This window comes from Leptomonas pyrrhocoris (assembly GCF_001293395.1).
Source record: "Leptomonas pyrrhocoris isolate H10 chromosome Unknown, whole genome shotgun sequence".
Classification (NCBI taxonomy): domain Eukaryota; phylum Euglenozoa; class Kinetoplastea; order Trypanosomatida; family Trypanosomatidae; genus Leptomonas; species Leptomonas pyrrhocoris.
Genome location: NW_015438374.1, coordinates 534,293 through 558,306, shown reverse-complemented (window position 1 = coordinate 558,306; position 24,014 = coordinate 534,293). Strand labels below are relative to the sequence as shown.

At 56.9% G+C, this 24,014-nt stretch overlaps 3 protein-coding genes across 7 annotated transcripts in view; all 3 read right to left on the bottom strand.

Moving 5' to 3' along the window:
• Positions 1 to 539: 539 nt before the first annotated feature.
• On the bottom strand, positions 540 to 8,309 carry ABB37_07424 (ATP-binding cassette protein subfamily A member 3 putative (ABCA3); the record flags this gene model as incomplete). 2 transcript variants are annotated; one of them, XM_015806067.1, is made up of 1 exon in its annotated part: positions 540 to 8,309. In XM_015806067.1, the coding sequence occupies exon 1, from the start codon at positions 6,225 to 6,227 to the stop codon at positions 540 to 542; it is 5,688 nt and encodes a 1,895-aa protein (XP_015655544.1). In that variant the 5' UTR covers positions 6,228 to 8,309. The 2 variants fall into 2 exon arrangements, with proteins under 2 accessions (XP_015655544.1, XP_015655545.1); XM_015806068.1 differs by having other exon boundaries at positions 540 to 7,400.
• A 523-nt stretch (positions 8,310 to 8,832) lies between these two features.
• On the bottom strand, positions 8,833 to 14,286 carry ABB37_07423 (ATP-binding cassette protein subfamily A member 3 putative (ABCA3); the record flags this gene model as incomplete). The annotated part of the gene is made up of 1 exon (XM_015806066.1): positions 8,833 to 14,286. One exon carries the CDS (start codon positions 14,284 to 14,286, stop codon positions 8,833 to 8,835), a length of 5,454 nt encoding a protein of 1,817 aa, XP_015655543.1.
• Positions 14,287 to 17,598: 3,312 nt separating this feature from the next.
• ABB37_07422 (putative ABC transporter) overlaps positions 17,599 to 24,014 on the bottom strand; it is a gene marked incomplete at its 3' end in the record, with an annotated part of 8,504 nt that continues 2,088 nt past the window's right edge. For all 4 annotated transcript variants that reach the window (XM_015806062.1, XM_015806063.1, XM_015806064.1 and 1 more), the window contains exon 1: positions 17,599 to 24,014. This exon is cut by the window's right edge. In XM_015806062.1, coding sequence (XP_015655539.1) covers positions 17,599 to 23,304 — 5,706 coding nt within the window. In that variant the 5' untranslated portion in view covers positions 23,305 to 24,014.

The following is a 24,014-nucleotide window of genomic DNA, read 5'->3' as shown; positions in this document are numbered from 1 at the left end:
CCAAAAGATAAGAGAAATCAGATATATATACTTCAACACACCCCTCAAGCGGCACAAGCTGTCGCGCTTCACCTTCACAAGGCAGGAACACGTCACGGAGAACCACTTCCACCAATAAAAGAAAAGCCACGAAAACATACAACGTAGAAAACCAAATACCGGACGAAGCAGCGCTGGGAAACCGCAACCGCGCAGGATTGAAAAAGCTCCCAAACGTCCAAGCACAACACCCGCTCAGGTGACGATGACCCACAACTGCCGAAGATCAACACGCACACACCGTGCACCGCCACAACAAAGCAACAGCATCTGCTGAATCGGGCATTTCCACTCGTGTCGAGAGCTACAACACATCAGCCACATACAAGGAAGAAATCACAGGTGGGGAACGGAAGACAACAACCACACAAGATATGGGAGAAAAATGGTTATCTATAGCACGATAGCACAAAACGCCTTCCCTTAAAGGGAGACAAACAAAAACCACGAAGGTACACAACGATTGCTACGCCTGTGTTCATTTGCCACACGCAATCCAACTACTGAGTGAGGTGCATGGCCTCTTCACGTACGAGCAAGAATACCTGCTCAATCGACGTCTGCGACACGCTGTAGTCGGTGATGTGCAGATCCTTCTTGCTCGTCTGGAACACCTCGAAGATGTCGCCGAACCCGCGATCACGCGGCAGCTGGTACACAAAGCGGCGGCCGTCGCCCTCGTTCATCTTCGCGTCAGGGAACTCGCCCTTCATGAAAGCAACGAAGCCGTCGGCGTGTCGCGCAGAGGACAGCCGCACGCTCACCTCGAACGCGCTGCCGAACTTGTTCTTCAGGTGCACCTTGTCGCCGATGCAGCGGATATACCCGCGCACCATGATCGCGACGATGTCCGCCAGCGCCTCCACCTCCTCCAGGTGGTGCGTCGTCAGCACAACGGAGCAGTGCTTCGCCGCGCGCTGGATCGCCGTCCACATCCCGCGCCGCGCTACGGGGTCCATGCCGGCGGACGGCTCATCCAGGAACAGCACCAGCGGCCCACCCACCAGGGACATCGCCACCGACAGCTTGCGCCGGTTGCCGCCCGACAGCTCGCCCGTCACCGTCTTGCGGTACGTCGTCAGCTCGCACAGCGTGCACAGCGCATCCACCAGCGCACCCCACTGCCAACGCGCAATACCGCGGATCCCCGCGTACATCTGCAGCTGCTCCTCCACCGTCAGCAGGTCCAGCGTCCCGTCGAACTGCGGGCAGTAGCCGATGCACTGCAGCGCAGCCGCACGTTGCGTTACGATGTCGTACCCGCACACGTACGCGCTGCCCCCGGTGGGCAGGAACTGCTGACACAGCATCGATATCGTCGTCGTCTTTCCCGCGCCGTTCGTGCCCAGCAGGCCGAAGACCTCGCCGGGGAAGATGGAGAAGGTGATGCCCTTCACCGCCACGTTCCCGTTCGAGTACTTCTTCTGCAAGTTCACCACACGCACCACGTCCGTCGCGTCCTCGACGTCGCTCTCGGCCTCGTACACCGCCTCGCGCTCGTCCTCCACGTCCGAGTCTTCATCACTCGGGATAATTGGTGCCGCACCGCGCCGGTAGCGCAGACGCTGACAGAGGCTCCCCACCGCCGGGTGGTCGACCAGCAGTGTGATGATGCACAGGGCAGGGAACTCTGCCGTCATGTACACCAGCGACCACCCGAGCTGGTCCATGTCCCACACACCTGTCGCGGAGCCGATATTCACCTTGCCGGTGAGGGTCAGCAAGTTAACGATGCCCTCGCCGATGCAGTACGACGGGATGACGCGAAAGCCCCAACGCATTTTATTCGCAATACTTACATTCTCGGCGTCAAGCGAGAGGACGTAAACGATCATCAACAAAAGAAAGCCAGCAACGAAGCTCACACCCATGACAACACTTTGGGCAGTGGTGCTTTCCCGAAACAGAAAGCTGAGGCAGTAGCCGAACGCCGTGCTCGTGAAGCCGTACACGATGAACAGCACAAAAGTACCACCGACGCGATCCGGCGCGGTGAACTCCTGTCGGTTGAAGCAGGCGAATATCAAAACGCACAGCAGCATCGTGATGAAGTAGGCGGCCATGTCGAAGAGGAAGCTCGCCCCCCAGTACACAAAGAAGTTCAGCCCGCAGAGGTTCTGCAGGTGCCGCGCCCCGCACTGCCGCTCCTTCACGATCCACGCCACCGGGTTGGAGGGCAGGAAGGTGAAGGGGACCATGATCAACGCGCCGATGAAGACGAAGCTGAGCTGCGAGGTGGTGGAGGGTTTATTAAAGAGCGTTGCGGTGTACTTCATGTTGTAGGCATCGGATCCTTTGAAGTGCTTGAGGAAGAGGTCGTAAAAGGAGGCAAAGTTCAGCGCCACTTGATGATACGAGGAGCTGTTATACAGAAACACATTCACGTGGTTCCCGCGCCATGCATGCTGCCCCTGCAATGTGTACGTCATGTTCGCATCCAAGCAGGACACAGCACCGTAGCGCGGCTCTGCGTGCACATACCACGTGTCCAGCAGCATCTCCGACAACATCGCCGCCGTCTGGAAGTAGGTTTCGTTCACGGTAAAGCCTTCGTCGTACGGCTCGGTGCCCCACATCTGGTAGCAGAAGGCGGTGTCCATCACAGATCGCGGCTGCTGCCTAAACATATCGTACGTCAACGAGAGCGTCTGCGGGGTACGGTACTGCACCAGGCTCAGCAACATCGCAATCAGGATACACAGCACCGGGCACACGATCTGGAAGCACTGCATCCGACGGTCACGCAGCGCGTTCCAGAGGCGCTTCTCCATGATCGCGCGGAACTGCGACCACAGCGCAGAGGTCGTCACCTCGCAGCTCCAGATCAGCTCCACGTCGCCCTCCTCCGTTCCGCGGCCGCGGAAATCCAAGTCCTCCTCCGACACCTTCAGAAACACCTCCTCCAGCGTCGTCGCCGACAAGGCGTAGCCGCGAATACCCTCCGCCTCCACGGAGTCGATCTCGCTCAACAAGGCGGGGAACTGATCCACACTGCTGGACGGCAGCTGATAGCTCAACTCGCACCCGTTGTGCCCCAGCACCGTCGCACCCGCCACCGCGCCGAGCACCGCGTCGTCCACGCTGGCCGCGTCGATCTCGGGGTCGATGGAGATGACGATGTTGTAGCCAACGCCGAGGCGCGACTTCAGGAACAGACTGCTGCCCGTGCACTTCAGACGGCCCTGGCTCATGATCCCGATGCGGCTGCCCAGCAGGTCCGCCTCGTCCATGTAGTGCGTCGTCAGCAGCAGCGTCCGCGACTGCGCCATGCGCTTCAGCAGCTCCCACACCTGGCGCCGCGCGCCGACGTCCAGGCCGGCAGTCGGCTCGTCGAGAAACACCAGGCGGCTGCCGCCCACGAACGCGATCGCAATCGACAGCTTGCGCTTCATGCCACCAGAGAGGCGGCCGGCCGGCTGGTCCATCTTGTCCAGCAGGTCCGTCTCGAACAGCATGCCGCAGATCGCGTCCTCCAGCTCCCACCCCTTCAGCCCCTTGATCTTCCCGTAGAACTCCAGGTGGTCGCGGCACGTCAGCTCCGACCACAGGATGTTGTGCTGCGGGCAGAACCCCAGCAGCTGCCGCACAGCGCTCTTCTCCGTGCGCACAGAGTGCCCGTAGATGTAGCAGTCGCCCTCGTCCGGCTCCGTCATCCCCGTCATCATGTTCAGCACCGTCGTCTTGCCGGCGCCGTTGTGGCCCAGCAGCACGGAGATCTCGCCCTCCTGCATCCCCCAGTACAGGTTGTTCACCGCAAGGAACCTCTCACCGCCGCGCGTGTACTCCTTGCGCAGGCCGTCGAACGACACGACGTCGTCCGCGTAGTCCGTCGTCTCGAACACGCCGTTCTCCGCACGGCCGTCGGGGCCGCCCTCCAGCCGCTTGTGCTTGCGCTGGAAGCACCAGTCGATGGGGTCCAGAACGAAGAACAGCGGGTGCTTCGGCGTGCCCCACTCCTTCGGCACCACGGCGTCCAGGTAGAGCATCAGCAGGTAGTAGAGGAAGAAGTCCGCCGTCAGCATCCCGAGGATGACCGCCATCGTCGGGTCGTCGTGCGAGGAGGTGATTTCACGCCTCCCGCACCCGCTCCCCGTTTCGTGGACGAGAAACACGTTGAGCGCCGCGGCGAATCCGCTGGGCGAAAACATGGAGAAGCCGGTAACGATCGAACCTTTAGCGTTAGCCATGGCAAACATGGGAATAACAAGGATAAAGTATATCACAGGGGCGACGAGGGAGGCGAGTCGGGCCTTGCTGAAGAAGGCGGCGATGATGCCGGACAGCGGGATCGTCGTCAGGGCGAAGATGAAGAAGATTAAAAAGAGTACCATCGGGTCGCTCTTGGTAACGTACGTTGTCTTCAGCATGACGGTGCACAGAATACACGTCATGACGAAGATAAATAGCTGGACAACGAAGTCGCTCACGTACAGCGTCCACTGCTTCAGGCCCATGATGAGCATCGCCTCCCGGATGCGCAGCTCCTTCTCTAGCACCGTGCGCTTCACCTGCTGAGACACACTGTACAGGAAGGCGAGCACGTATATTAAAGGGAGGACCTCCCGCGCGTTGATCAGCAGCGGTCTACGGTAAAAGGCCGGGGTGCCCGCCGCGACAATCATCTGCGTATTGTCCATACCTGCCTTGTGAAATGAGTTGAGGTAGAACTCGGAGACAAGCTGCTGCAGGGTGCTGAAGCCGGAGAGGACGTACAGCTCGGCGGTGTCAAAGAGCACGCCACCGCTGTAGGCGTCGTCGTAGGTTGTGCCGAAGGAGGGCAGGGCGGAGTTGTTCATGTGGAGCACCAGATCGAGCCCCATCGCATCCACCTGCCGCAGCTCCACGATGGCCCACAACCGTCCGTTCTCTTTCGCTCTACTGGCTGCTCGAGCAGCGGCGACGGAGCTGTACACCGTCCTGTCTACCACGTAAGTGAACAACTTCGAGGTTTTGTCCATGTACGTGATCAGCTGGGCCGTCGCGTCGGAAGGGCCAACGAAGTAGAGGGTGCCAGAGCAGAGGATGGAGCTAAAGCGGGTGTTCGCTGCGAGACCCCCCATGGTGGCGGAGATGAGCGGGATTATCTCCTTGTACGAGGTCAGCACGGTCCACTGGAAAGAGATAAGGGCGTCCAAGGTGGGGATTGCCGTCAGCCTCCGCCAGTAGAACTGCAGCGATGCCGAAATGAGGGTCTCCCAGTTGGAGATGTACGTGTAGTTGAATCGGCAAATACGTGTGCCCTCGGGGAACGGCAGGAAGGTCGGGTCGCCATCGCAGATTACATTCGGGTTGTTCGGGCACGTCGTGAAGTACGGAAACACGCCCGTCCCTGCTGGCTGCCTAATACACGTAAAGTCGTACACAACCGGGATGGTGAGCCCGGCAGCGCCGATGGTGCTCTCTGTGACGCTAATCTCGGAGTAGTTGAGGTACTGCATCTCCTTGTTGTACTCGTTGCCCCAGATGGCCCACAGGGCGATGGACACGGCGATGAAGATGAGCGGCACGACGACCTCGAGCAGCAGATCCAACTTGCGCCGCCACAGCTGCCGCGTACTGCGCGCCACCACCGCAAAGAGTTGATCCAGAGGGGACGCAACCGCCAGGTTTGTCCTGCTCAGCGAGGAGGCGTGGCGGGAATCGCTGCGGTCGTCCTCAGTCGATATGCTTTCTACGGAACTGCTGTCCATGCTGTCGCTACCACTACTGCTACTGCTGCTACCATAGCCCCCACTGCCGTCCTCGGAGTCGCTCGAAACTTTGGGGGTGGCTGCTGCCCCGCCAGTACTCTTGCGGCGCTTCGCGTTTGGGGTGGGGGAGTCGAACTGCTTGAAGTCCACGCTGCGAAAGAGAAGGGCGTTGCGACGCTGCGTGCCGAGGCCGGCACGACGCTTCGAGGGGGAATACCAACTGGTGGTAGAGGACACGGAGTTGGACCGCGCCAGCCGTGGCGACTCCCCCTCACAACCGCCGTCGCCGCCGTCGACGGAGTAGTCGTCGGCCTCGCCATTGGAGCGGACAGAGCTTGGAAACACGTAATGTGGAAGGTGCTGTTGGGTTAGACCGTTGCGTATCAGTTGTGCAGCTGCACTATCTTCCCTCTGCGCGTCAGCGGGAAGTGAATTAACATCGAGGCGAGAAGGCACGGACTGGGTGGAGGAGATTTCCTCTCTACCTCTCTCGGCCATCTTCAAAGGAGAGCGAGAGAGAAATCAGCAGCAAGATAATACTAATAATAATAGTCGGGGCGTGGCAACTTCGCATACAACACACCGAACAAAGAAAATAAAGAGAGAGAGACGGAGAGGGGAGAAAACGAAGAACGCCAAACGGCGTGCGATGGCGGGCAGGGAAATACACAACGCGTCACTGCAAACGCCGACACCTCACAAAACGGAAAAGGGGGGAAAGAGGATGGAGGAGGGGAAGCTTTGAGTTGAATTCTTATTTGTAAAAAAGGAGAACACCGGTACACCACGCACAGTGACGGCAACACACTCAACGTAAACAAACGAAAAGTAATACTAAAAAAAAAACGACTACACACACTTCGCCAAAAGAAAAGGAATTTGAGCCGCAGAGCAGGAAGGCTCCAAAGAGGGAAAAGCGGCAGAGCGCAGAAAGTTCACAAACGAAAGCGAAGAAGCAGACACATAGAAGGAATTATTTACTCTAGCAAAACAAAAAGGGAGAAAAACGAAAACAGGAAAGCGAAGAAAGCGGCTGTTCACAGTTGAAAATAAGAAGAGAAGACTTTCAAGGTGGTGAAGAAAGCACAAAAAACAACCAAAAGAAAAAGAAAAAGACCCCAAAGCCACATGCCAAAGAGAAAACAAGCAGAAGTGAGTAAAATGTGCAGATTAGGGAAAACGAAAGAAACAAAGCGAAAAAGCTCTGAGCCAAAGAGAAGAAAAAAGAAACTCATACATTGATTTTGCTACCAAGCGCTTGAAAGCTCCTCTGCCGTGGTGTAGCGCGCTGTACGCAAGAAGCCGTGCGAAAAAAAAACAGAAATAGAGACCGAGCACAATCTGCAGGTCTGCCAGCAGACAACACCAAGCTTGAAAGTCTGTGGCGAAGCAGAAACGCTCAGCACGGCGTCGAAGCTGACTAATACAGGCACTACCCCAATCAGGAAGAAGAAGGCAAAGAAAGGCGCCCGTTTGATTGGGTGTATCAAGACAAGTCGGTACGGCCCAAAATGAGAAGGAAGCCGGTTAAAACGGAAAATAACAGTTGTATCGAAAATACCTGCCGAGAGCAGCCGCCCACCTCTTTCGGCGGCGCTTAGATTGGGAATGTGAATATGAATATCAAGAGAAAAGGCACAACTCTGCTCGGCAGAGATCTCTTGTACTGCTTTGGAAGATGAACATATATATAATATTCGTATGTGTATGTGAATGAGTACGGAATGCAGTTGTGTGAAGTGTAGCCGCGTAGGTTATCGGTGCAACGCAAGCAAAGGAGCGAAAGGGAAAGGAAAAGAAGAAAACAGACGAAAAAGTGATGATACAGGAGGGAGAGAACGCAAACAACGGAAAAAGGTTTCGAGTGCGCTGTAAGCTGAAGGCCTCCATTCGGACCTCATCAACACTTCCGTCGTGTTCGATAATAACAATAATAAGTTCACATGCTTTCAATCGTTCAGCACGTTGAGCCGTAAACCGCTTCACCAACCCTTTCCACACACACACACACACACACAGAAACGAAGAGTTGCGTGTTGGTAATCGCTGCCCAGCGACCTGTGAAGCTCCTCAAGCCGGTCAAGGATCCATCCATCCACGGCGTCCGCTGAAGGTATTGCTTCTCCTCAGCAACCGGCAAAACGAATGCGTTGGTCCTAATGCCATTCAGCACTTTCGATCACCGTACTGTCTTGATATTTTTTCTTTTGTTGTTGTTGTTTTTAGAGAGGGGTATTTTTGCGGGGAGTAATATCGTTACGCTTCATAAACTGTTATCAGCTTCGATACGTGCCGCCTGCGAGTGTGTGCAGAAACGAAAAAGCGAAAGATGCCGCTTCGACCCCGCTGTGTGCGTGTGTGAGTGTGCGCGCGGCACCGCCTTCTTCTCTTGCGTGTTTGCTTTCCTTTTCTGGTCAGCGTCCCCACGCTAGTCCGAGATAGCGTGCCACTCCAAAATAGCGCCCACGATTGAAAAAGAAAGGACGAGTAAAGCAAGAACAATGAAATGAAAAAAACAAAGAGAGATCGTCAAGTGCTCCGCAATAACAATGAAAATGATTGTTTGCTTTGAAAACAGCTAAAGAAAGAGAGGAGGAGGAACCACCACCAACCAACAAAACAAGAAAACGTCGATGAGGGAAATAATAATAATAATAATAATAATAATAAAGAAGCGTATGTGCGTTCCAACATGCGCTTTGCAGTCACATCCCTTTTGTATCAACAGTGTCAGCAAAGGAGACTACCAATGAACCGCAGGCGAAGTCGCATGGAGGGTACATCGCACGACAGCGTACCGATAGAAGCCTAGACCTCATCGCGCCACAGCACGATTCGAAGAAGACCACGCCGCCTTGTTCAGTTCATTGTCCAAAGGAATGTATTACATATAAAGATATCAACAAGAAAAACACATATACTTATTGTGTTGCCAAGATAATCTACAGTAATAATCCGGTAAAACACTACAGGAAAAGGAAGCGTTCGATACAATTCGCACATCTCCCCCGTATCTACAGCCACCAATACCACACACGCCAACACAAAAAAAGGCCAATTATTGAAAGAACGAAAGCACTCACAATCGACGTGACGCCGGAGCTCACGCCTCTGATTCACGATCCGCGGCCCGCTTCACCACCTGTAAAAAGATTTGCTCAATCGACGTCTGCGACACGCTGTAGTCGGTGATGTGCAGATCCTTCTTGCTCGTCTGGAACACCTCGAAGATGTCGCCGAACCCGCGATCACGCGGCAGCTGGTACACAAAGCGGCGGCCGTCGCCCTCGTTCATCTTCGCGTCAGGGAACTCGCCCTTCATGAAAGCAACGAAGCCGTCGGCGTGTCGCGCAGAGGACAGCCGCACGCTCACCTCGAACGCGCTGCCGAACTTGTTCTTCAGGTGCACCTTGTCGCCGATGCAGCGGATATACCCGCGCACCATGATCGCGACGATGTCCGCCAGCGCCTCCACCTCCTCCAGGTGGTGCGTCGTCAGCACAACGGAGCAGTGCTTCGCCGCGCGCTGGATCGCCGTCCACATCCCGCGCCGCGCTACGGGGTCCATGCCGGCGGACGGCTCATCCAGGAACAGCACCAGCGGCCCACCCACCAGGGACATCGCCACCGACAGCTTGCGCCGGTTGCCGCCCGACAGCTCGCCCGTCACCGTCTTGCGGTACGTCGTCAGCTCGCACAGCGTGCACAGCGCATCCACCAGCGCACCCCACTGCCAACGCGCAATACCGCGGATCCCCGCGTACATCTGCAGCTGCTCCTCCACCGTCAGCAGGTCCAGCGTCCCGTCGAACTGCGGGCAGTAGCCGATGCACTGCAGCGCAGCCGCACGTTGCGTTACGATGTCGTACCCGCACACGTACGCGCTGCCCCCGGTGGGCAGGAACTGCTGACACAGCATCGATATCGTCGTCGTCTTTCCCGCGCCGTTCGTGCCCAGCAGGCCGAAGACCTCGCCGGGGAAGATGGAGAAGGTGATGCCCTTCACCGCCACGTTCCCGTTCGAGTACTTCTTCTGCAAGTTCACCACACGCACCACGTCCGTCGCGTCCTCGACGTCGCTCTCGGCCTCGTACACCGCCTCGCGCTCGTCCTCCACGTCCGAGTCTTCATCACTCGGGATAATTGGTGCCGCACCGCGCCGGTAGCGCAGACGCTGACAGAGGCTCCCCACCGCCGGGTGGTCGACCAGCAGTGTGATGATGCACAGGGCAGGGAACTCTGCCGTCATGTACACCAGCGACCACCCGAGCTGGTCCATGTCCCACACACCTGTCGCGGAGCCGATATTCACCTTGCCGGTGAGGGTCAGCAAGTTAACGATGCCCTCGCCGATGCAGTACGACGGGATGACGCGAAAGCCCCAACGCATTTTATTCGCAATACTTACATTCTCGGCGTCAAGCGAGAGGACGTAAACGATCATCAACAAAAGAAAGCCAGCAACGAAGCTCACACCCATGACAACACTTTGGGCAGTGGTGCTTTCCCGAAACAGAAAGCTGAGGCAGTAGCCGAACGCCGTGCTCGTGAAGCCGTACACGATGAACAGCACAAAAGTACCACCGACGCGATCCGGCGCGGTGAACTCCTGTCGGTTGAAGCAGGCGAATATCAAAACGCACAGCAGCATCGTGATGAAGTAGGCGGCCATGTCGAAGAGGAAGCTCGCCCCCCAGTACACAAAGAAGTTCAGCCCGCAGAGGTTCTGCAGGTGCCGCGCCCCGCACTGCCGCTCCTTCACGATCCACGCCACCGGGTTGGAGGGCAGGAAGGTGAAGGGGACCATGATCAACGCGCCGATGAAGACGAAGCTGAGCTGCGAGGTGGTGGAGGGTTTATTAAAGAGCGTTGCGGTGTACTTCATGTTGTAGGCATCGGATCCTTTGAAGTGCTTGAGGAAGAGGTCGTAAAAGGAGGCAAAGTTCAGCGCCACTTGATGATACGAGGAGCTGTTATACAGAAACACATTCACGTGGTTCCCGCGCCATGCATGCTGCCCCTGCAATGTGTACGTCATGTTCGCATCCAAGCAGGACACAGCACCGTAGCGCGGCTCTGCGTGCACATACCACGTGTCCAGCAGCATCTCCGACAACATCGCCGCCGTCTGGAAGTAGGTTTCGTTCACGGTAAAGCCTTCGTCGTACGGCTCGGTGCCCCACATCTGGTAGCAGAAGGCGGTGTCCATCACAGATCGCGGCTGCTGCCTAAACATATCGTACGTCAACGAGAGCGTCTGCGGGGTACGGTACTGCACCAGGCTCAGCAACATCGCAATCAGGATACACAGCACCGGGCACACGATCTGGAAGCACTGCATCCGACGGTCACGCAGCGCGTTCCAGAGGCGCTTCTCCATGATCGCGCGGAACTGCGACCACAGCGCAGAGGTCGTCACCTCGCAGCTCCAGATCAGCTCCACGTCGCCCTCCTCCGTTCCGCGGCCGCGGAAATCCAAGTCCTCCTCCGACACCTTCAGAAACACCTCCTCCAGCGTCGTCGCCGACAAGGCGTAGCCGCGAATACCCTCCGCCTCCACGGAGTCGATCTCGCTCAACAAGGCGGGGAACTGATCCACACTGCTGGACGGCAGCTGATAGCTCAACTCGCACCCGTTGTGCCCCAGCACCGTCGCACCCGCCACCGCGCCGAGCACCGCGTCGTCCACGCTGGCCGCGTCGATCTCGGGGTCGATGGAGATGACGATGTTGTAGCCAACGCCGAGGCGCGACTTCAGGAACAGACTGCTGCCCGTGCACTTCAGACGGCCCTGGCTCATGATCCCGATGCGGCTGCCCAGCAGGTCCGCCTCGTCCATGTAGTGCGTCGTCAGCAGCAGCGTCCGCGACTGCGCCATGCGCTTCAGCAGCTCCCACACCTGGCGCCGCGCGCCGACGTCCAGGCCGGCAGTCGGCTCGTCGAGAAACACCAGGCGGCTGCCGCCCACGAACGCGATCGCAATCGACAGCTTGCGCTTCATGCCACCAGAGAGGCGGCCGGCCGGCTGGTCCATCTTGTCCAGCAGGTCCGTCTCGAACAGCATGCCGCAGATCGCGTCCTCCAGCTCCCACCCCTTCAGCCCCTTGATCTTCCCGTAGAACTCCAGGTGGTCGCGGCACGTCAGCTCCGACCACAGGATGTTGTGCTGCGGGCAGAACCCCAGCAGCTGCCGCACAGCGCTCTTCTCCGTGCGCACAGAGTGCCCGTAGATGTAGCAGTCGCCCTCGTCCGGCTCCGTCATCCCCGTCATCATGTTCAGCACCGTCGTCTTGCCGGCGCCGTTGTGGCCCAGCAGCACGGAGATCTCGCCCTCCTGCATCCCCCAGTACAGGTTGTTCACCGCAAGGAACCTCTCACCGCCGCGCGTGTACTCCTTGCGCAGGCCGTCGAACGACACGACGTCGTCCGCGTAGTCCGTCGTCTCGAACACGCCGTTCTCCGCACGGCCGTCGGGGCCGCCCTCCAGCCGCTTGTGCTTGCGCTGGAAGCACCAGTCGATGGGGTCCAGAACGAAGAACAGCGGGTGCTTCGGCGTGCCCCACTCCTTCGGCACCACGGCGTCCAGGTAGAGCATCAGCAGGTAGTAGAGGAAGAAGTCCGCCGTCAGCATCCCGAGGATGACCGCCATCGTCGGGTCGTCGTGATGGCTGCAGAGGTCGCCGCCCCCAAAGCCTGTGCTGACTTCGTGGGTGAGAAATATTCTGAGGGCGGCGCAGAAGGCGGTGGGCGAAAAGATGGAGAAGCCGGTAACGATCGAACCTTTAGCGTTAGCCATGGCAAACATGGGAATAACAAGGATAAAGTATATCACAGGGGCGACGAGGGAGGCGAGTCGGGCCTTGCTAAAGAAGGCGGCGATGATGCCGGACAGCGGGATCGTCGTTAGCGTGAAGAGGAGAAAGATGAGCAGCAACACCAACGGGTCACTTCGGGTGCAGAAGGATAGCTGTAGCATGATGGCGGCGGCCACGGAGACGATCACGAAAAGCACCAACTGGACAACGAAGTCGCTCACGTAGAGTGTCCACTGCTTCAGGCCCATGATGAGCATCGCCTCCCGAATGCGCAGCTCCTTCTCTAGCACCGTGCGCTTCACCTGCTGCGACACCGTGTACAGGAAGGCCAACGCGAAGATCAACGGCACTGCTTGCCGAGCGTTCACCAGCAGAGGGACGCGGGTGAAGGCCGCGGAGGGGACGGAGCCAATGTAGAAGGGTTGGCTAACGTTGACACCAGTGAGTACTGTTAAGTAGTAGTCGGATATGGTCTTCTGCAGCGTCAGGAAGCCAGAAACGACGTACAGCTCCACGGAGTCGTACTCCGCCCCACCGGCGTAGCTCGGGGTGTAGGTTGTGGAGAAGGAGGGCAGGGCAGAGTTGTTCATGTGGAGCACCAGGTCGAGCCCATTTTCGTCCATCTGTCGTAGCTCCACGACGGCCCACAGCCGCTTGCCCTCCGCGGCGGCAAATGCGTCCTCGACTGACCTGTAGGCTATCCTGTCACTCACGTAGGTGAACAACGAAGATGTAGCTGCAAAGTGGGAGATGAGCCGCTCCGTGTGGAGCGCCGGTCCTACGAAGTACACGTTGCCGGAGGACAAGACGGAGCTGTAGCGTGTATTGCGTCGAATGCCGCTCAAGGAAAAGGCCGCCATCTTGTGTATCGGCTCTCCCGCGGCTAACGCAATCCACTGCATCTTGATGACCACATCGAGCGTGGCGATCATGGACACGTATCCGAGATAGCGACGAATGTCGTAGACGGTCACCGCCGCCCAGCTCAGTCGGTCCGTTATGCAGAGAACCACGTCGTGTAGAGGAATGTGCGTCATATCTGCGTCGCATTTAAAGTGCATGTCATTGAAGCCTTCGCGGCACATATGAAAGGTGCCGATCGGCTCCCGATAGCGCCCGTCCAGGGAGCGGAAGCACATCGCCGTCTCATCCGTGAAGCCGTACGGCACCGCCTTTGTGCCGTACTCGCTTGCGATTCTGTAATTCTCGTAAAACACTTCGGAGGCGTGCGAGGATCCCCAGAGGGCCCATAGCACAACGGAAATGGCCACAAAGACGAAGGGCACGACCAGCTCCACGAAAAGGTCTGGCTTGCGTCGGTACAGCTGCCGTGTCGAGCGCTCGAGTAACGCCAGCAGCGGTCCCACCGTCGAAGTCTTCGACGGGTGCTCGTCTTCTCGAAAGGCCGCCTTTGCTGCTGCCACAGCACTTGCGGAGTGGTTCGAGGCAGTCACGATGGAATGCGAGCTCGCCAAGGACACCAAACTTTCGTGCGGATGCAGTTCGAACTGGGTAATGTCTGCGATGATCGGTGGCGGTGAGGAGCCACATGGGCTGCGTGCCAGTCCATCCTCGAGCGTGTTCGTCGTGGCTCGCGTAGCCACTGATGCGACGGAGGGCGCGGGAGCACTTATCGCCTGCCAGAGTCGAGGCTGTGACCCCTCTTCCTCCGTCGCGCGCCGGATGTTGTTCTCCTTTTCCGGCGTCGACGGTGGGAAGGGCTCGTCCTGGGGACACCTCATATTATGTTCCTTGCGTTCTGTCTTTGTTCAAATCTTAATACGAGCTGCGTCCTCCTCTTTTCAGCAGAGGGCCGTTGAGCGCCAACGACAAATTAACTTTCACGTTTGGTAGCACTTGGATAAACCAAAACACAGGATGCCCTTCAACTGTTTAAAAGAAAAAAAACGAGATGCTATAGAACAGAGCTGAAGCTTCAAACCAAAATGCTGACGAAAGACCTCTGTTAGCACTCGCAAAAGCAGAAACAACGAACCCTACCGAAAGAAATGCAAGAGAAAGCACGGGAAGAGCGCCAGCGAACAAAAGAAAAAAGATTATGCTGACCTACCAAATTTATAAATTAATAAGGGCGAAATCGGTGTTCGCGCAGCTGCAATGATGGTAGAAAAAAAAACAGCAGAGAATGTAGAAGATACGAGACGGAGAGAAGAAGAAAACCAAACGAGAAACCTCCAAAAAAAAAAGGTCACTGGCACGCAAATCAACCCCGGTGCACAGCCGTGCGACGATGTGAGGGAGTTGGTGTGAGGAAAAAGATAGCGTAACAATGAGGCACCGGCGCGATCTACAACTCAAAAAAGAAGATAAGTCAACTCACTGCTTTGGCGATTGCAAAAACTACCGAAGTGGGCGGTTCAAAATCTAGTCGGAGAAGGAGGAGAGGAAAGGAAAGAGCTCCTCTTTCAATTTCCGTATGTATATATATGTGCGCGCAGCCTATGTCAAAGGCCGCAGAGTTAATTTCCAAAAAATAGCATATATCAAGACTGTCAGCGCCGTTAGCCAGAAGAAAATGACGAATGGAAAGGAGGAGCCCGAGACGGTGACGACCTCCAACAGATATCAATAAAACGGGGGAAGGAAAAGACGGAGCGACGGATGAAGTAAGCGTTTTCTTCTTATGAAGAAATATGACAGGTCGTTGATAACTTTAAAAGAAAGAAAGTCTGTACACATCAAAGCAAAACAGCAAGAGATGAAATGAATACAAGTCGCTTATCTTTCCGTACGCGACAAACAAACGTCGGTTGCCTCGTTGAACGCAACCGCTGCAGAGAAATAACAATGGAAAGGCAAATGGAGGTACGATACCGCGGCGAGTCAGGAAGAGGAACACAAGTAGAAGACAAACAAATTCAAAAAGGCCTCCAAAAAGAAGAGAACTTCTCGAAAGAGAGAAGAGGAAGACAGAAGAAGAAAAAAAAGAGCAAAGATCTCAAAGAAAGCGCACTGGCCTTTTCTTGAATCGCTAATGCTGTTGTTTATTTTTAAGACGAGAAAAAAAAAAGAATTACTTTTGCTGCCGTAATTCTCGTGGATGTACAACGCGTTCCGGAAAGAAAAAAAAGAGAAGAGAAGAGAAAAAAACACGAAGCCACAAGAAAGTCAACATGAGAAAATGTTGGCTGTCAATTCGTTAAAGAAAAGAGTGCGTGGTGGAGACACGCGCTCGTCCCACGCACACAAACACCACTGCTTCTCCTGCCGTTGTAGGATCAGAAGAAGAAAAAAAAAAGAGAGTAGAGAAGGAGTCAAGTGCGATGCTGTGTTATTGTTGTTTTATTTTTGTATTTCAGCTAGAGGGGGAGGAAGGAATGAAAACACACGGCAAGCGAACCTCAAAATAATTTAAAAAATAAAAAGAGACCTTATTCAACGTGGTAACTCGAAATGAAACGGAATGAAAGAATATAACGTCGATGCTTGGAAGACGGAAAGACACAAGCAAGCAAACACAGAAAAGAAAAAAGAATGAGATATCCGTAACGCGGCTTGTCGAGGTGGGACAAGGAAAGCATCTACTAGAGGAAAGAAACAAAAGGCGGCGTTGGATGGGGGGGGGGGGGGGGTCGACCCCGAACAACCGGTGCAAAGCCACGACGAACGTGGATCGATATGACTCAAGACCGCACCGACGTTAAAGTGCCCGGTAAGCAAGGAATAACGATGACTGATTAATGGGGAGACAGAAGAGAGGAGAGAACAGAAGAGAAAGAGATGTACTTCACAACTCTTTGCGGTGCAAGTCTGTTCCTCTGTGTGTGTGTTTTTGGTTTTGTTTTCACGCTATTTTTGGTTGTTTGTGTCGACAACGTGTGTATGTGGGGAGAGGGGGGAGGGGGGGGGGGGCTCTGATTGTTTTCTTTTCAAGGGAAACGATGTACAGAGGGAGAAGAGACAAAAGGGGGGGGGAATGTGCCGATGTGGCGCCCGCTGCGTTACCTTGCGGTTGATGGACTCGCGCATACAGTAACAATAAGAAGCAGAGTGACGCTCCAGTGGGGCGCACGTTTTTTGGGCGTCGCGTTCACTGGTTATATATGTTTTTATAAGACTTTTTATTGTTTGCTGTTGAGAAGTCTATGCAGATTACGCGGTAGAGAGCGCAGATCTGAGAGGGGGTGAGAGAATGAGGAGAAGGAGAAGGAAAGGTGAAGAACAGCTGGAGAGCACGTTTTCTCGCGGGAAGCACGCGGGTGGGTGAGCGCTCGTTGCGAGGGTGCAATCACGCGGAAAGGAATGTGCGGATGCTCTGCTTACAAAGCAGGCGTGTCCGTATAGCATTTGCATGGGAGTCTTTTGTTTTCCTGCAGACTCCGCTGGAATGTTCCGACTGCTGCATTTGGGTCGGGAAACCCGGGCGAGTGCTCCTTGCCTACGCCGCAAGCACTCCGTGTGAAGAGGGAAAGAGAGGCGACGCCCCGACAACGCATTATCTCTTCTCCTTTTCTTTCTGGATTGTTTGTTTGGCGTTACTATTATCACCCTTCGTCAAAAGCACTGACGACAAATCCAAAGAGGAAAAAAATAAGAAAAGAAGAAAACGGCTACGCACATCGATGGCACGCCGTTTCTGCAAAAACGCACCCGCACAAGCATCTACGAAGCAGTGCGTCCTCCAAGAGGAGGAGGAGGGGGGAGGAGCAAAAGAAGAGCCAGCACACCCCTTCCGCAGCGAGAGATTCGATTTGCACTTTTCAAAGCCTTGGGTATACAAATAATAAAAGAAATAGTGACAGTACCCGTGTTGAAGGGGAAAGGAAGAAAAATATCAGAAATGCGTGCCAGTCGTGGCGAAAGAAAGGCATTCATTTGAGGAGACATCAAACGTCCTTCAATGCAGGGGAGGCGGACAGTAAATGAACGTGTACGCGCGAGGTGGCCACTCGCATCCGCCAGTTCTCTTCACATCCTCTAAACGTTCAACACCGACACGAGCCCCGTGCATACAATACATCAAACCCAGTGACTAAATAAAACGAATTGAAACATAGAGGGGTGCATCCTCTTTCCTCGCATTACTACCCTTTTTAAGTGCAACACGTGCACTTGCAGCATCCCTTGTCCGCCTGGTCGAGCCGCTCTGTCTCCTCCGCCTCGTGGCGGCGCTCTGCCTCCTCGCTGATCTGCAGGAAGACCTGCTCAATTGACGTCTGCGAGACGTTGTAGTCCTTCGCCGCGATCTCCTCCGCGTGCTCCTCCATCAACTTGAACGTCCGCGAAAGCTTCGTCGTGCCGGGGAGCTCGTAGGTGAAGCGGCGAGCGCGGTACTCGCGCAGCGTGCTGCCTGGAAATCTCGTCGCGAAGAAGCTCTCCACGCCCTTTCGCACATCTTCGCTGTCGCTCTGCACGCGCACGTTCACCTCGAAGCCCGTCGCGTACTTCTGCTTCAGGTGCGTCTTGTTGCCGATACACTGCAGCGCGCCGTCCACCATGATGGCGACGCGGTGGGCGAGTGCCTCCACCTCCTCCAGGTGGTGCGTCGTCAGCACGACGGAGCTGTTGTCCGCCACCTTCTCAATCGCATTCCACAGGCCACGCCGCGCCACCGGGTCCATGCCGGCAGACGGCTCGTCGAGGAAGACCACGCTCGGCCCGCCAATCAAGGACAGGGCGACCGAGAGCTTGCGCCGGTTGCCGCCGGACAGTGCGTGCGCCAAGGTGTGTTGGTAATCCCTCAGCTCACACAGCTTGAGCAGCCCCTTGACGACGCGCCTCCGTTCCTTGTACGAAATCGCGCGCACACCGGCGTACAGCTCAAGGTGTTCCTTCACGGTCAGCAGGTCCAGCGTGGCGTCGAACTGCGGGCAGTAGCCGATGCAGCGCAGCGCCTCCCGGCTGTCCTCCACAATATCGTTGCCGCATACCGCCGCGTGCCCGCTCGTGGGGTAGAACTCCTGACACAAGATGGATATCGTCGTCGTCTTGCCGGCGCCGTTCGTGCCGAGGAAGCCGAAGACCTCACCAGGATGCACGCCGAAGGTTAGGTTCCGCACGGCGATTTTGCCGTTCGCATACACCTTGCGCAGCGCCGCCACGCGCACGAGGTCCGACGCACGCTCTGGGTTGTCGAGGACGTCGCTGCGTTCCGCGATGACGTCCTCGTCCTCATCGGGAATCTGCTCCGGTGCCGCGTCGGGGTTGTGGAAGAGCCGCTGACTGCGCTGCCGTCGGCCGGGGTGGTCGATGAAGAGCGTCACAAAGACGTAGAAGGGCACCTCGATCGCCATGTACACGCAGGGCCAACCGATCACCGACATGGACCACGGCGTCTTATCCGTCCCGTACGCCTGCTCGAGCTTCAGGATGGCCAAGTTGCTGATGCCCTCGCCCACGCAGTACGACGGCACCACGCGGAAGAACCATCGCAGCACCTTCGCCACGTTCTTCGTCGAGTCCATGACGGAGAGCATCGACACACACAGCACCAGCAAAAAGCCGGCAATGAAGTTGGCCAGCATCACAATGTTCTGCGCGGTGGAGTGCTCCTTGAAGGCGAAGCTGATGGCGTAGGCCATCGCCACACCCGATAGACCATAGAGAAAGAAGAGCACAATCGTAGGACCAATCGTGGTGCGGCCGACGTACTCTTTGCGGCTGAAAATGCAAAACACGATGATGACGAGGAACATGGTAATGACGTAGCAGCACAGGTCGAAGAGAAAGTTCGTGACCCAGTACACGGAAAAGAAGAGGCCGGAGACGTTCTGCAGGTGCCGCGCCTTCACCTCGCGCTCCTTCACGATCCACGCGACGAAGGTGGAGGGGATGAAGGTGAACGGGATCATGATGATAATCGCGATGATCATCGCGTAGACGGAGCTGACGACGTCATCCTCGGCGTTGGTCCTCGGCATCGTGGAGACGACGGTCTTGAGCTGCCTGTCGCCGTTGCCGTTGTGGTTCATGTAGTAGCCGTTAAAGAGATCGTAGAGGCCGATGCCGGCGGAGTGGAGCGCCGACGTGTTGTAGATGACGCTCGAGACGCCAGACGCGAAGTCGCTGCTGTCGCTGCACACCAGGCCGGTGTAGCGCTCCATCGAATGGGTGTTGTAGGTGTCCAGAAGGTAGTGCGATAGCCCCGACGTGTTTGCTGCCGCGGCCGGCTGGAGCGTCGTAGCGCGAGACGAGAACGGGATCGACAGGTTCATCTCCGCGGGAGGGCAGCTCACAACGTCGATGCCCACACCCGTGCCATAGAGGTCGCTCGTCAGTGTGATGGGCGGCGACTGGAAGAACTTCACGAGCATGAGCAGCATGGCCAGCAGGACGCACAGCACGGGGCAGACGACCTGGAAAAACTGCGTGCGGCGGTCGCGCAGCGAGTTCCACAGCCGCTTCCACAGCATCGCCTTGAATTGGCTGTAGGCCACCTCGCGGTCACTCGTCATCAACGACACGCCCCACACGTCGGAAGGGCGCACGGCTTCATCCTCCTCCTCGTCGTTACCATGGTCATTGTTGTCGTCGCCTGCCGCACTGCTGGAGGTCGCCGCACGTGGCTCCGGCGGCTGCGTGCCCATCGTCGCCTCTCCTGCCTCTGCCCCTGCCGCCGCTGTCGGTGTCTGCTGAGACTTCCTCAGCGCCTCCTCCTTCGCCTCCTCCTGCTGCGCGATTTGGATAAAAATTTCCTGAAGCGTCGTGGCGGAGACGCTGAAGGCGTTTATGCCAAGCTCGCCGCCGTGGTCCTCGATACACGTGAGGAGGTCCGGAAAGACGGACTTTGTGCTCATCGGCAGCCGGAAGCCCATCTCGCCCGCGCCGGAGCCGAGCTGCGTCGCCGACGGCACGTACTCCTGCACCACCCCCGTCACCTTGCTGCGGTCGACGTGGGCGACCACCGAGAGCGTCAGCACGTAGCCGACGCCGAGCTTTGCCTTCAGGAACATGTTGCTGCCGGCGCACTGCAGGCGACCTTTGCTCATAATGGCAATGGAGTCCCCCAGCAGGTCCGCCTCGTCCATGAAGTGGGTGCTGAGGAGAATACTGTGCTGCTTCGACATGGTGCGCAGCAGCTCCCACGTGTGCCGACGTGCACCGACATCCATGCCAGCCGTCGGCTCATCCAAGAAGACAAGCCGGCTGCCGCCGACAAAGGCGATGGCGACCGACAGCTTGCGCTTCTGACCGCCGGAGAGGTTCTTCGAGCGGTAGTTGCGCTTGTCCTCCAGGTCAACCCCCGCCAGCATGCGGTAGATTGCGTACTCGCGTGCCGCCCCACGGAGGCCCTTCACGGAGGCGTAGTACCACAAATGCTCGTAGCAGGTCATGGTGGGCCACAGGATGTTGTGCTGCGGGCAGTAGCCGATCTCCTGCCGCGCCTTCTCCAGCTCATCGCGGACGGAGTAGCCGTAGATGTAACAGTCGCCGGCGTCGGCGGTCACCATCCCCGTCATCATGTTCATCGTCGTCGTCTTGCCAGCGCCGTTGTGGCCCAGCAGCACGGAGATCTCGCCCTCTCGCATGCCCCAGTGTAGGTTGTTCACCGCAAGGAACTTCTTCTTGCCACGCGTGTACTCCTTGCGCAGGCCCATAACGCGGATGGCGTAGCTCGGGTCGTCGTCGCCGATCCCCTCGAAGACGCCGTCCTCCGCGCGTCCGTCCTCCGCGTTGACGTGCTTCTGCTTCCGTGAGCGGCGGCGGCAGCACCAGCGAATCGGATCGAGTAGAAAGAAGAGCGGGTGCTTGCGGGTCCCCCACTCCTTCGGCAGCACCGCGTCGAGGTAGAGCATCAGCACAAGGTAAATCAGAAAGTCCGCGAAGAGGATGATGAGCAGGATCAGCATCGTCGGCGTGTCGCGGAAGTACGAGAGGTCGCTGCCTGTCATGCCGCCCGTCAGCTCGTGCGTGAAGAGGATCGTGATGCCCGCGGCGAGACCGGAGGGCGACAGGAAGGAGCAGCCGGTGCGGGCGCCGCTCTTCGAGTCCGGCATCGCGAAGAGCGGAATCGCAAGCACAAAGTAGATGAGCGGGGCCAAGATGGAGGCGAGTCGCGCCTTGTTGAAGAACACGGCCATCAGACCCGAGAGGGTGATGATCGACAGGCAAAAGAAGAAAAACAAAAAGAAGATGACGCCGAAGTTGGACTTGGGGACGTAGGTCACCTTCAGCAAAATGGTGATAGTAAGGGACACGACGGCGAACTGGACAAGGTAGATCAGGAACCACGCCGTGTACATCACAGTCTCGGACAGGCCCATGATCAGCATCGCCTCCCGAAGGCGCAGCTCCTTCTCTAGGACGACACGCTTCGCCATCTGCGACACGGGGTAGAGAAAGCCGAGCACGAGAATCAGCGGCACAAACAAGCCGCCGTACGACAGAAACACCTGATCGTTGTAGGCGCGTGTCGGGGCCGGCAGCATCAACACGTCCTGCCTCGGCATCGTCGTCATGCCCAGCACGCTCGCCATGTAGTAGCTGTAGATGGTCTTCTGCAGGGTTGAGAAGCCAGACAAGGTGTACATGCAGCCGCCGCCGTCCTGCACCACGCCACCAACGTAGTAGTCGTCAAACATTTTATTCGTCCGCGGCAGCGCCGTGGCGTTGAGGCGAAGGACGACGTCGAAGTTCGACGGTGTTAAGCTGTTCACCTGGACGATGCCCCAGTTGGGCGGGTCGTGGTTCGTCCGCTGCCTCACCTTCTCCTCGACCGCCTCCACGGTGTCGTAGGTGCCGGCGTAGACGTACGCAAAGTAGCGGGAGTTAGCGGTGAGGTAGCTCACGAGCGCGGTCGTCGCCGCCGACGCCGGCGCAAAAAACAGCGCCCCTGACGAGAAAATCGATGACTCCACGGATCTGTCGTTGACCGTGCCGATGTCGTAGGCCTCGTAGAGCAGCCGGGTGGCCCACTGCAGCACGATTAACTCATCCAGCGCCGGCACACGTGTCGTGTTGTTTGGCACGATGTAGCGCAGCGCGGAGAACGTCGCTTCGGCTGCTTCCTGCACGGTGCACAGCCCAATTGGTGCGCCGCTGAGTCCATCCTCCGCGCAGATCATCTTTGGCGGGGTTGGAAAGGAGGAGATCAGCAAGGCACACTCCACCAAGTCAGCGATCGGCGTCCCTCCCGTCAGCGTTGCGTTGTAGCATATCGCTTTGCCTTGCAGCTCCACGGCCTTGTCCATCGCGGTGATGCCCTCGAGACCGTAGTACTGCCTATCCGGGAAGTCCTTCTTGCGGATGATGACCCACAGAATGATGGAGCCCACGACGAAGATAATCGGAATGATCAGCTCGCACACGACCGCGCTCGGTTCGCGGGCCATCAAAATCAGCAGGCGCTTGATGGTGATCCCCAGCTGCCAGCAGAAGCTGCTGCGCCGGCCGGAGTCGGCTAAACCATAGCGGCGCTGCGCACGTGCCGCGTTGAGGTACACGTCAAACTCATCCGTCGCGTTCATCGGGTCCTTCCTGGTCTCGCCCGTTGGCTGCGAGGAGGAAGACTGCCCGGAGAGCAACTCCGTGTTGTGCGTGTCCAAGCCATCGGAGATGGGCTCCCGCACGAACGGAGTCACCCGCCCGCTCGCCCCCACCGCCGCGTCACCGCCCGGGTGCCATGATGACTCTCGGCAACGGCCCGTAGCGGGCATCGCTGTCATCTCCAGCCTCGTTTCGCCAGCCGGCGGGGTGCCGTCACGGTGGCCAAAACTTGCGCCATCCAACTGCGCCGCGTAGACGTCGTCGTCGCCGTGACGCGCCCCTCCGTATGTGGCGGGGCGTGTGCCGGAGTCCATGAAAAATATAATAACAATAATAATACTAGTAAAGCAACGCAAACCCCAAAAAGAGAATATATGATGATAGAGTGCGTAACTCCCTGCGCTGTGCTGAGCGACCTCTCTGCGCAGGCAAGAGCGGCTGCCGTAGGCACTTTCACAAAAAGCAGGAGCAAGGAAATAAAAATGAAATTGGAAAACAGTGCAGAACTTTATCTCAGATGATGACGAATACAGAGCACACGAGAAAAGCTAATATGGTTTATTTGTTTGTTCAAGGACGCAAAGCGGAAATCACACTTGAGGAGCTACATCCACTCCGACGAAGGGTAGATATATAAAGCAAAATAAAACGACCGATGTATCCGGGACTATTCGGATATATATATATATATGTGTGTGTATAGTAACACAAACCACGAGCGGGGAAGAAACAGCAGAAGCCACCTGAGCAGCAAGACCAACAAGCAAGAGGAGGAAAAGCACGGCGTGGTGGCCGGAGCGCCGGTCCCTTTCGTTCGCCAATATATGGACAAGGGAAGAAATAACCAAGAGAGATTGCGGGCAGCGAAGAAAAAGGCTTTATTAAACAAGACACACACACACACACACACACACACACGCACTATGGAAGCAAAAATAATGAAACCAACAATTGCGCAAACAACAACAAGACGCAAACAGAAAGGAGATATGGTGGAATAGAGAGAGAGAGAGAGAGAGTAGGT